The following is a 13352-nucleotide window of genomic DNA, read 5'->3' as shown; positions in this document are numbered from 1 at the left end:
GAATCTCGGCCCTAAGCTAAACGCCTGAATCACAGCGCCAGGTTACCCGTAGAGTGTCAGTTGCGCTTTATAAATGATGATAAATAAAATAAATAAATACATGTTCACCCTGTTCACTCTATGCCAGAGCAGCTTCTGCCTTTTACAATTAGCAAAATCCGGACTCTCTCACTCTACCCTGAAGGTTTTTCTGGCTGCAATTTCCAGATATTGGCAGGATGGCGCCAATTCTCTTTATTCTTCAAGAATTATTCAACAATTTTTCAAAGGTTTTATTTCAGATGTTCCCTAAAATTCGAGGCCTGCCTCCTCCTTGGCATCTGGACATTGTGTTGGCACAACTCATGAAGTCCCCATTTGAGCCCATTCGTAGCGCTGATCTTAAATTCATCTCCTGGCAGACATCACTGCACTAATCCGGCCTTAATTCCTAAAGTTCCATCTGATTTCCACCTGAATGAGCCTGTCATCTTGAAGACTTTTTTCCCTAATCCACAGTCGGCAGCAGAAAAGACTTTACATTCTCTAGATGTTAAGAGATGTTTGAAATTTTATTTGCAAAGAATAACCAGTATCCGTAAAACTGATCAGCTCTTCATAGCCTACGGCAGGATGCGTAAAGAACCTCCAGTTGCTAAACAGACTATTGCACGTTGGATATCTAGAGCAATTTCCTTTTGCCATCAGCAAGCAGGTAAGACACTTCAAGCAACGATTAAAGCGCACTCTACTAGAGCAGTCTCTTCTTCTACTTCTCTCTTTGCTGGTGTGCCTCTTCATCAGATTTGCAGAGCTGCGACCAAGCACTACTGTCTGGAAGCTGCCAACAATGCTGACACAGCTGTGGGGCAAGCAATGCTACGTAATCTTTTTAAGTAAGGTGAGCCTCTGATTCTTACCTTCTCCTGCACACATTGTATATATGTATACATTTCTGCTTTTGCAGATGTGCCCATGTTTACTGCTATACTGTAATATAGGTATATGTATTCTCTCGTACTCTGTTTACGATTTACTTATGACTTACCATGCACAATTCTCGAATTACTGCTATCTACTCTGATTCAAGCATGTGAATCTATGAAAGATACCCCAATACTGGAGAAGAACATAAGTTACTTACCTGAAAACTGTGGTTCTCCAGTATTGGTATCTTTCATAGATTCACATGTGACCCACCCACCTCCGCTCAGAGGCTCCCCTCTTCTCCTTCGCTCCTATGCCACACTTGTGCTCAAAAATCGGAAAACCTGAGCCTCTGAGGAGAAGGTTCCAGAGGGTGCAGTTCCCTGACTGGCTGGAGTTTGGACCATATCTAATGACTTGGACAAGTTATTAAAGTGACACGTTGTAGTTTGAAAGTTACTAACAGAGGCTGCAGACTTGTCGATTTCCAAGATCAGTTGATGATCGTCAGCGTAGTTGAAAGTTGAAAGCGCCTAAGCCAAGCCCGTCTGCGCCCGTCCGCGACCGGACTCGGCCCAGGGCCACGACTCCTGGTTCTTTCGTGCACTATACCTCGACCCAACTCAGACTGCTCAATCCGGGATGTCCTAGCCACCAGTGCATCTCCCTGCCTCCTTCAACTGCTGCAGGTATTATTCCCGCCCCGTGCCCTGGCTGCAACTACAAGCTACCATCGCCAACTCTATCCCACTCACTAGTTCCCGATGCCCCCCTTAGTTCGGCCATTATCCCATTTCAGGGATGTCGAGCGGCGCTTATCAACACTCGCTCTCTACCATGTCATTGTCTAGATATTTGCGAGTTTATCACTACGCATAATCTTGACTTTCTTTTCGCCACAGAAACATGGGGAGATGCGGGCTCGGGACCTGACTTTTGTCAGGCCACCCCGGATGGCTATAGCGTAGTGAGACATGATAGACAATCAGGAAGAGGAGGAGGACTTGCCATAATTTTTAAAAATCAGTACCACACCACGCTCGACCCCATCTCATCCACTAATTGTGAAGCTGCCGCCTTTGCAATTAATCTTAATAGTAAACAAACTTTTAAAGGCATTTTGCTTTATCGACCCCCCGGACCTCGCAGTTCCTTTCTTTGCTCCCTATCTGAGCTAAATCAGTATATTATAGGCTCTGCTGATTACACAATATTGGGAGATTTCAACTTCCCTCTGGAAGAACATGGAAACCACGACACCTCCCAACTTATTGCTGACCTCCTCACGCTAGGACTTCAGCAACTGGTAAAGGGAATTACTCACCTGGCGGGACACACACTAGATGGTGTCTTTACCAATAACTCTCTCATCAAGATATCAGATATTTTACCCCTTACCTGGACCGACCATAGGGCCATTATACTCTCTATTGACACTCCCCCAGTTAACCTTCCTGCTTCCAGACCACCGAGTAGGGCAGCAATCCGTGCCTGGAAGAATGCTGATATCCCTCAGATGGCAAACATTCTGTCATTATCCTCCCCTACCTTAGGATCTAATCCCGTCCTCTCAGCTTCGGCTTTCCATGACTGGATTAAGAACGCCGCTGATCAGGTTGCCCCAGAAAAATCCATCCAACCTAATAGAAGGTCGCCCTCAGCAGCATGGTATACAGAAGAGCTTAGACTCCACCGACAACACTGTCGGAATTTAGAAAGACGTTGGAGGAAATCTTATTGCCCCTTAGCTAAGCAATCTTACAAAGATGCTTTAACTATATATAAAAGGGCCATCATCACCCGGAAAACGACCTATTTCTCGACCCAAATTGACAATGCTAGGAATTCGGCCAGAGAACTTTTTTTAGTGGTCAATTCCTTATCCACACCTCCGTCGGGTCCTGGAGCAGAACCCTCCCAACTGTTCTGTAATGCACTGTCTAATTTCTTCACCACCAAAGTGGCAGATATCTATGCATCCTTTGGTGGAGATGTAGGGACCAGCTCCACTGTCAGAAGAAAGGAAACTCCCCATATTAACCATGACCCTTTCTCTTACTTCGCTGACACTTCAGAAGATCAAATCAACAGACTTATCTCTATCACGAAGTCAGGATCCCCTTTGGACCCTTGTCCCCCCCCAGTGATGGCCAATCTAAGTGAGGTGATTTCTCACCCACTTATGGAAATCTGCAACACTGCCTTTCATACCGGCTGTTACCCAGCCCCGTGGAAGAAGGCAGTGATTAAGCCTCTATTGAAGAAGCCCTCCCTGGATCCCTCTGCTTTGGTCAGTTATAGACCTATTGCCTGTCTCCCTTTCCCGGCCAAAATTTGCGAAACTCTGATGAACAAACAGCTCTCAGAGTACGTCGACACTCACCAACTCTTAGACGAAACGCAATTTGGCTTCAGGAAGGGACATGGGACGGAGACTGCTCTAATAAAAGCCTCTGACGAAATCCGAACCATCATGGATCAGGGAGGAGTGGCCATCCTAATTCTTCTGGATCTGTCCGCAGCATTTGACACGGTCGACCATGTTATCTTGGTCGACCGTGTCACAGCTCTGGGAATAGATGGTTTGGCCAGAGACCTTATCTCATCCTTCCTGGCCGACCGTACCCAGACAGTCAAGTTGGGTAACTTCTATTCTCCCGTCTCTGCACTACCATGTGGAGTACCCCAAGGCTCCTCGCTAAGTCCCACGCTATTTAACATCTATGTAGCGGACTTAGCGAGGGTAATAAAGGCCTATGGGGTACGATTAACCTCCTATGCAGACGATACCCAACTGGTGCTGGCGATCCACAAGAACGGCACAGCAGTGGCAGCTAATTTCCAGGAGGCCATGCTCGCTGTTAGTACATGGATGTCCTCCAACTGCCTAAGGCTTAACTCGGACAAAACCGAGGTTATGACCTTTGGCAACCTCGCTCCAGAATGGTCCCCCATCTGGTGGCCTAACCAACTGGGCTCTCCACCCGTCCCTGTGGTAAAAGCGAGAAATTTGGGAGTCATCTTTGACAGCAAATTAACATTCAACCTTCATGTCAACAAGGTTGTCTCCTCTGCTTTCTTTATCTTAAAGAAAATAAAGAAACTGCTGCCTTATCTCCCCACCTCTGCTGGGAAGACCTTAGTTACCACTCTGGTATTTTCCAAAATCGACTATGGAAATGCCCTCTTCCTTAACACCCAGAAACAGGTGTTGCTGAAGCTACAGTCAGTACAGAACGCGGCTGCCAGAATTCTTCTAAACATCCCTCGCCGCCAACCTACCACCCTTGCTATCCGCCAGCTCCATTGGCTTAGAGTAGAGAGCCGCATTAAGTTCAAGGCCCTCTGCATTGCCTATAAGGCAGTGCATGGCATAGGACCTAAATTCTTGACTGAGGCACTTCAGGTCTACACCCCCAAAAGACTGTTGAGATCCGCCAACACTTGCCTTCTACCTGTACCTCGTACCAGAACGGCTACCTGGGGAGACCGTCGCTTTTTAGTGGCTGTACCAAAACTTTGGAACCTTCTTCCACTAAATATCAAAAATGCACCCAACTTGATGAGCTTCCGCAGGCTCGTAAAGACATGGTTGTTTGACCAGTGAATCCTATTACTGTAGTCCTGCTAGTTCACACATGCGCCGAGACACCTTCGGGTATTTGTCGCGCAATAAAAATATCAAAAATAAATAAATAAATAAATACCATTCTTTAGCCTAAGGATTGAATTAGAGGATACAGATACAGATTAAAAAGGTGCGGTGACAGGGAGGAACCATGCGGCACCCCACAAGTCAATTTGACTTTAGAGGAAGAGAATTGGGCAAAGCGTACAGCTTGAGTGCGATCCTCTTGGAAAGACGTAAGCCACTTAAGGGCCAGGCCCTGTATCCCTGCATTACTCACATTATCCACTAAGAGGGCGATGAAGACTCTATAGAGGAAGGTTACTCTCATCCTCTTTCATTTGTGGGGGGAGGGTGTCATGAATACACGTGCCTCTTTTGGACATTATTAGCCCCCACTTGTTGCCTGGAAAATATTGTGGTTTCGACTGGAAGTGCACAGAGTCCCTGCCTACCAGGTCCCTTGTGCCAGATCTCCTTCCCTAAACTGTTCCCGTCATTTCCATAATTGGCACCCCTATAGCTCACATATAAGTTCTGTAAAAGGTACCCCTGGTACCAAGTGTCTTTTGGTTAAAGAGGGTCCCTAAGGGCTGCAGCACAAATTATGCCACCCTAAGGGGCCCCTCACCTAGCACATGCACGCTGCCACAGCGGCCTGAGTGTCTTGGTGCAGACAAAACTGAAGAACCAACCTGTGTGCCATACCCATGAACACTGCTAGAGGGGTGTCCTACCCATATCTCAGGCAGGGAGTTACATTTAAAGTTCGCAGATTTATATTGTGCGGCTCATCACCCGTGATGGTTTCCAGACGCTGTCTATGGTCACGGGGTGATACAGTGATTTGCCCAGAATCACAGGATGTTGCGCTGAAGCAGAGACTTGAGCCCGGAACCCCATTTCCCGAGTCGGCAGCTCTTGCTGCTGCACCACATCCTCTCCCCCTGTGAGGGCATATCTGCATGAAATGCCCCTGATGCCCCTGCAGTATCCTAGTCGATTCCTGAATATTGTAAGTGACCAGGGAAGTCATAGTAAGTACATAGGCTGGACACTCGTCATTATGAGTTCGCAGCTCCATGATGGCTTCACTGAAATATGTGATGTTTGGCACCAAGCATCTCAACACAATAAATCTGCACTGATTTGTGTCGATTCTATAAAAATTGCACACAGAGGGCCCCTTAGAGGGGTCCCCTGAAACCTACCAATCCTTAGTGTGGTCATTGATTGGCCTGAGCCAGCCTGCTACCACCAGACTGTGTTCTGACCTCAGGGGAGAGTGCCTGCGCACTCTGAGGCTGAGAACAATGCCTTTCCTGGGTGGAGGTGTTCACATCCCCCCTGGTCAGGAAGAGCCATCCGTGGTGGGGAGCTTCAGAGGTCTTGCCTCCTTTGTAATGCGACCCTAGCCTCTCCTGTTCGAAGGAGCTGGCCTCCATCCTGTCCTCACCCCTTTTTGGCAGCAGGACAGGTGGGAAACCTTTGATAGAAGAGGAGATGAGCCCCCCTCTGCCAACTCCACCTCTCGGGTGCTGGAGGCTAGGTCAAGTACACTTTTCAGTGCCCACCATCTTGAAGATGATGGGACTTATCCAGTTAGGGCTAGGACTGTGTCCTCTCACAGAAGGTGAAAAAATTATGCAGGGGTTCTGCCAAAATAACCCTCCAAAACCTGGGCTAGGTACGTCACAAGGATGAAAAAGTAGAACAAAGGGGGTATAGAGGGATCAATTCGACAACAAACTTTATACACAAGATATATTTAATTACCTTGTAATGTACAATTATTTGTAAAGCATATGATTTCACAAATTTACAAACACAGATATACGCATCACAGGACAAGGTGGCACAACAGCAAAAATAATATATAGATTATACATATTTACAATATATATATATATATATACATCATACAAATACATTATATACATTACATATAAACAAACAATGTGTACCCTACAAAAGGAAAGAAAAATAATTAGGATAAACAGTATTCACTATAACCTTAAGTGATATAAGCTATAAAGGAAATCCTCTCCGCGCCTAAATTGTAAATTCTTTATACACAAAAATATAGAGAAGAAGGCGCCAGAAACGAAACACAATAAATCAATATAAGGGGACTCCTTAGAATGGTGTTGACGCAGTCGCGGTCGCGCTTCGGCCAAATATTTCTTTAGGCTTCATCAGGACACGGGTACTGGTGTACACGTCCTCAAAAATGAGGGCGTCCACTCAAATGTCCCAAATTGCGTATGCCAGTTCACACGGGGCAAGTCTATACTTCATTCAGCTCCTTCTGGAAACAATCTCAGTGAGCAGAGCCACGGCAAATCCAAATAACAAACACTCAAACCTGCACCCATCCGCTAAGTCGGATCTCACAGAAGGTGGGCATGTTAGAGTGCGTAGACACCCTAGGCAGAGGGCCCATTGGACACTACCTGTCACTCCCTTGTAACGCCCTTAAATCAAGTTTTTAGGTGGCATCCCCAGTCCATGAACTTCAGTTCCTGACCACCTAGTTCCTCCAAGCCGCTGTTACTTACCTGTAAGCAGCCTCTGTCCGATTGCCCTAGTCCCCCTGTATTGGGTTTCCAACCTTGAACTTGCAACTGCACCCCGGCACCCACGTGCCGCTGGTGGTGCACTGTTGGTTCTGAACTGAACCTTGTCCAATACTGACCTTAACTTCCGAAGAATGGTCTTGTAAGTGGATGTTGCCTATACGTATGTTGAATGTTTTCTTCACCCCATAGGTTAACATTGGAAAGTCTGAAAATTGCACGAATTATCCACTTTTTATATTGGACAGTACTTCTATTGCAAAACATATTTATTCAAGATGAAATTCTGTGGTTCTGCAAAATAAATCTAACCAAGTATAATTTTATAAATTGATATCAGATTTAGTCATTGAGTGTGTGTCATTTATTACCACTGTGTGTACAACAGTGTGTGTCATTTATTGCCACTGTGTGTACAACAAATGCTTAACAGTACCCCCGGATACATCTAACTGCTCCCCCACACTACCACAAAAGAGCATTAGTATTATCTACTTTAACCTCTGTAAAATCCCTGGGAATCCACTGGACTCTCTGCACACTATGGTATACTATATTGAGATTTGCATTTGTCTCCCCGAGAGGGATGGGTATGCTCAGACGTGAGTCCCATGCTCTCCACACCACTGTAGTCAAGCTATTCTGGCTGAAGACGGCTGAAATGCCAGAAACCGGTCCTCGGAAGCTTGTTTCCGGTCCAGGGAAGGCATGGCTTGGCAGTTCGGGCAGGACTGTTCCCATGAGGCACAGGGTCAAACCGATTTGCATATGGCCATGTCTGAACTGGGGTGGTGTGGAGTGCAAAAAAACGATGGATTTAGGCCTAGATCTCTGTACTGGGGTGAATGTAGGACATTGTTCTGCATTCTGTCCATCAATTGTTATTTTTGCATACTATATTGAGACTCACACTCAGACAAGCTGGATGTGGAGGGACTGGGACTGGGAAATGTCTTGGAAAACTCAATGTACCAGCTCCCGCTGGATGTGGAGGAGGCCACGACCATTTATAATAATTGGCTTTTGGATGCCTGTGATCAGCTTGTTTCTCACAAAAAATGGACTCCCAAACGGGCCTCTCCTGCAGAGGTTGTCATATGGTTACTACGTTTCTATATATTGTGTTAAGTTAGCATGTGCTTATTAAATGTTTAAAACGCCATATTTTCTTTCTGCTTCGGTTTGCACACGACACCTAATTGTTATTGTAGCTTTCAACCTAGACGAAAGATGTGATTTATTTGAGAATAATATGTTATTGCCCTGGTATCAGTCGTGCTTGGTACACTTGGTACAACTGTCTGCACACTGAGAACTGCACACTCTCAGAATAACCTAACACAAGGTTGCTGAAGGCCTGATCCTCGCACCACGTTAGTCATAACACAAATAATGTTTGTGCCAACATTTGGCTCTACGTGGGTTTAAGATACAGTTACAGGGAATGAATCAACACACTTGATGCTGAGCATGCTGAGAGCTGGTAGCGGTTGATGTGATCTCCTCCTACTGAGAATTAGAGGTATGGGTCCGCCCTGCTAAGAACCCAGATGAGACCTTCTTAGATATAATATAATATGCTAATTAGGGTGCGCGAAATATAGGTGATACAGATTTCTATAGATTTTTGCATCATAAAATGCTGTCACCTTTTGCTTACTATGGATTAGTGCACATTTATCCTTGGTAACAGAGGACTTTGAACTGGAGTATAAAAGAGGGATAGATGGTCCCACTTGTATACACACCTGGCAGGCAGGAGATGCATTTTAATCTGTCGCACTCTCACATTGCATTTATGCTACGCACGCCAACATCCTAAACACACACTTGATGTTAGCGCAAAGTCTGGGCACAGGCAAAGAAATGGAGCATTACATGGGTGTGTCAGTAGGAAGCCACTCCACTGACCATGATGCAAAGATCGCATCAGGCTATTGATCCTTACAACAGGGTGCATTGCCACCACCGCTCTAGCTGTTAAACCCATGACAGTCCTCTCCCTTAAATAAGGGCACACTTGGTGTGACCCTCCAGGTCAAAGGACCGGTCCGTGACCTATCATAACCCCTTGTTAGAAGTTGCACAGTACTGGGGTGACAGGAAAATCTCATGTAAATTTCTTTTTTTTTTTTACTTTGTGGTAGTTTTACCCCAGTAACGTGTAGTTACTAGTTTGACGCCATGGACTGGGGAGTTGCTACGAGGAACAGATTCTTCTGCCTGTCAAACCACATAACATTCACTATTTCATAGTGTTTTTCTGCTTTTATTTACCACTTGTTTTAAGCAGGTGGTATATATATGCATGTGGTTGGTGGGGGGGAGAGATTGGTGAAGCAGGGGAGGGATTGGTGAAGCAGGGGAGGGAAGGGGAAAGCATTTTCTAACAAAGGGAAGAATTGTGTGTTTCCCCCAGTTAGTAAAAAAAACAGCATAAGTCTTGGCTGCTTCTGCTGCACCCAGAGTCTTGTGCGTCTTTTCAGTCTAATTTTTCTGTCTGGAAAAAAATGGTGTCCTGTTTTTCTGCACCCGGTAAATCCAGGTGCAGAAAAGCCTAACAACTGATAATCAGGTGGAATAAAATGATCACATGAAAGTCCGCCTTAATTTCATTGCCCTTGATTCACACTCTGGACCATAGTTGAGGGATTGGTCTAGGCATAGTTCTCGTAATACACAATAGATTTGCGTGCAGCAGAGGCCAGAACTCAAAAGTCAGGATACCAGATACAAGTATGTGGTAACTCAGGGCAGGGGAAAACGCCTGTTGTCCATGGGAAAATTCCCATCCCAGAAATCTACATTAAAAATTAATTAATAGTATTCTTTTTTAAATAGCTGTTTGGTGCCAGGGCATATGACTTTAATTTCTGCCTTTGGGATTCTATGTTACAAGTCCATAGGGTACATGTATCCTTTGTGAGCTTAATAAAATGTTGGACATTCTACAATTCCTCCCTCCTACATCCAAGTACTCTCAGGCTACCATTCTACACTCTGCTCTGTCTGAAGAACAGCTCAACATTTTCAAAATTCTGCAATTCTGCATTGATATGGCTTGTAAATTATTTTTGGGGAAATTTACATGTATTAACTATTTAATTTTAATACTATAGGTGATTGAAATTACGGACGAAGAAAGCAAGATTTAGCACCAGCCAACTGAATGTTAGTGCCATAAGAAGGATTATTTTGAAAAACTGAAGGACATCCATCATTCTAAGTTTAAACAATTTCCAAAAGTTAGGTGTGGCGAGGAAGTGGGAGCTGAGGAAAGTACTATACCTGTAAGTGAAGTCTCAAATTTAGCATTTCATTAACCCAGAGCAAAGTCATATCTGTCATCACAGCATCAGAAATAATGCCAGAAAGACCAATCACAACATCCTCATCTGAAGTATTATCAGAAAGACAAATTGCCTCAGCATGACAGAATAACGTTCATCTATAGCACAAATGATCTAAAGCATCATGTAATTCCAGAGAGGAAGCACACACTGCATAAAAGAAAGATATAACAAAAGGTTTCTCCTGCAAACCATCAAAGAAAAGACACTGAAAGAAGACTCCGAAGCTGCAGGCTAACAACCAAAAGATTGGAAAATCATCTTTGTTCAACAACCGTTTTTAACCAGTTACGCAAGTTTGAGACTTTCTGCCTCTGGATATTACACCTTGACCCACTCTGCTCACTCTGGCGAAAACCTTAAAAATTCATCACTTTATTGTGTTCATGACCACCTCAGATTGTTTCCTTTTTATTGTGTACTGTTCTGTAATTCTATGTAAATCGCCTCAACTTTATCTGTTGTGCAGGAGTGATATGTAAAAACTGATTAAATGAGCACCTTTGCGCTATAGCTAATGTAAATAAGTCCTCGTCTTTAGAACTACAAACCTTAACCTTACACCAAACATAGAAAGGGTAAAACGAACTGATGTTCTGCGACTGGTGAGCCACAACAGTACTGTGCATGTTCTTATTCCCTCAGTTACTGAGATTAGGCCAGTGCAAAAAGGCAATTCTCATGTTTAATCATTAAATATCAGACTAACACCTTTTCACTGCATTGCAAAGAACCTATACAAATAGATTTGAGAAAAACTTCAGTCACAAAATAAGTTGCTGCCCGTGAGGCTATAACCAAAAGACTATTATCTGCTTAAAACATTTCGACAGATGTTTCAGGGCTGCTTCTAGACATATTTTTCTCAATTCAAGTGTAAAGAAGATTACACACAATTTCTTTTAGAGATAAATGCTGAACATTATCTAAACAAGCCCGTCCCTAAAATCGGGTTCACTCTTACCGTGGCATATAAGCAAGAGACAACTAAATGTAACTCTAGGAATACACTTTATAAAAACACGGGCTGTGAGAACAAACTGAGTGTTCAAACCTGCCCAAAGCAAAATAACCCAAGTTGCGCAAAAAAGTTACCTGTGCCAAAAAAGATTCAGCCATAAATCTCATCTCACTGAATTTGAGAGAATGCACACTGGAAAAAACCTCTCTCAGGGCTCAGTGTGCCAAAAAAGTTTCAGCCGGAAATCTTATCTCACTAAGCATATGAGAATCCACACTGGGAAAAAACCTTATCAGTGCTCTGAATGCCACAAAAGGTTTAGTATCAAACCGAGTCTATATCGACATGCTTTAACCCACTCTTTGGAAAAACCTTATCAGTGCTCTGAATGCCAGAAATATTTCAGTGACAAAAGACGACTTACTATACATACAAGGACCCACACTGGGGAAAAACCTTATCAGTGCACGGATTGCCAGAAATGTTTCGTTGACAAAAACAGTCTCACTCGGCATAGAGGAACCCACACTGGAGAGAAATCTTATCAGTGCACGGATTGCCAGAAATGTTTCTTTGACAAAAACAGTCTCACTCATCATATAAGAATCCATACTGGAGAAAAACCTTATCAGTGCTCTGAATGCCCAAAAAATTTCCACGTTAAATCACTTCTAACTGCACATATGCGATTCCACACTGGGGAAAAACCTTACCAGTGCTCTGAATGCCACAAAAGGTTTAGTATCAAACCGAGTCTATATCGACATGCATTAACTCACTCTGTGGAAAAACATTATCAGTGCTCTGAATGCCAGAAATATTTCAGTGACAAAAGACGACTTACTATACATACAAGGACCCACACTGGGGAAAAACCTTATCAGTGCACGGATTGCCAGAAATGTTTCATTGACAATAACAGTCTCACTCGGCATAGAAGAACCCACACTGGAGAGAAACCTTATCAGTGCACGGATTGCCAGAAATGTTTCATTGACAAAAACAGTCTCACTCATCATATAAGAATCCATACTGGGGAAAAACCTTATCAGTGCTCTGAATGCCCAAAAGATTTCAGACTTAAATCACTTCTAACTGCACATATGCAATTCCACACTGGGGAAAAACCTTACCAGTGCTCTGAATGCCAGAAATGTTTCCGTGACAAAAGCAAACTCACTAAACATACAAGGACCCACACTGGGGAAAAACCTTATCAGTGCACTGAATGCGAAAAATGTTTCAGTAAAAAATTCAATCTCACTCAGCATATAAGAACCCACACTGGGGAAAAAGCTTATCAGTGCTCTGAATGCCAAAAATGTTTCAGTCAAAAAATCAATCTCACTAAGCATATAAGCACCCACACTGGGGAAAAACCTTATCAGTGCTCTGAATGCCAGAAATGTTTCATTCTAAAAAGCAGTCTCACTCAGCATGTAAGAACCCACACTGGGGAAAAACCTTATCAGTGCTCTGAATGCCACAAATGTTTCAGTGACAAAAGCAGTCTCACTAAGCATATAAGAACCCACACTGGGGAAAAACCTTATCAGTGCTCTGAATGCCATAAGTGTTTCCGTGAAAGAACGGCTCTCACTAAGCATATAAGAATCCACAGAGAAAAACTTTATCAGTGCTCCGAATGTCAAAGGTGTTTCAGCCAAAAATATCAACTCAATTGTCATGTCAGAATCCACCCTGGAGAAAAAAAATTATTAGTGCTCTAAATGTCAAAAAAGATTCAGAGGTAGAGATGGTTACAAGCGCCATAAGAGACACACCATCAAAATAATTCAGTGCTCCAAGTGCCAGAAAAGCATCAATTTTAAACGCAATCTCACTCTACATGAGCAGACGCACACAGGGGAAAAACATCACCAATGCTCTGAATGCCAGAAATTCCTGTTTGATAGGCACAGCCTCACCAA

At 43.9% G+C, this 13352-nt stretch overlaps 1 protein-coding gene across 1 annotated transcript in view; it reads left to right on the top strand.

The window, feature by feature from the left end:
* The window catches only part of LOC147737878 (uncharacterized), a 44857-nt gene extending 31706 nt beyond the window's left edge, over positions 1-13151 (top strand). The window contains exon 5 of the mRNA XM_086948074.1: positions 10230-13151. Coding sequence (XP_086804200.1) covers positions 11607-13151 — 1545 coding nt within the window. The 5' untranslated portion in view covers positions 10230-11606. The remainder of the gene's footprint in view (positions 1-10229) is intronic.
* Positions 13152-13352: the final 201 nt, after the last annotated feature.

The sequence above is a fragment of the Lissotriton vulgaris genome, chromosome 1_1 (genome assembly GCF_964263255.1).
Source record: "Lissotriton vulgaris chromosome 1_1, aLisVul1.2, whole genome shotgun sequence".
Taxonomy (NCBI): Eukaryota; Metazoa; Chordata; class Amphibia; order Caudata; family Salamandridae; genus Lissotriton; species Lissotriton vulgaris.
The sequence above is the reverse complement of the archived record's forward strand: the minus strand, read 5'-3'. Positions and strand labels throughout refer to the sequence as shown.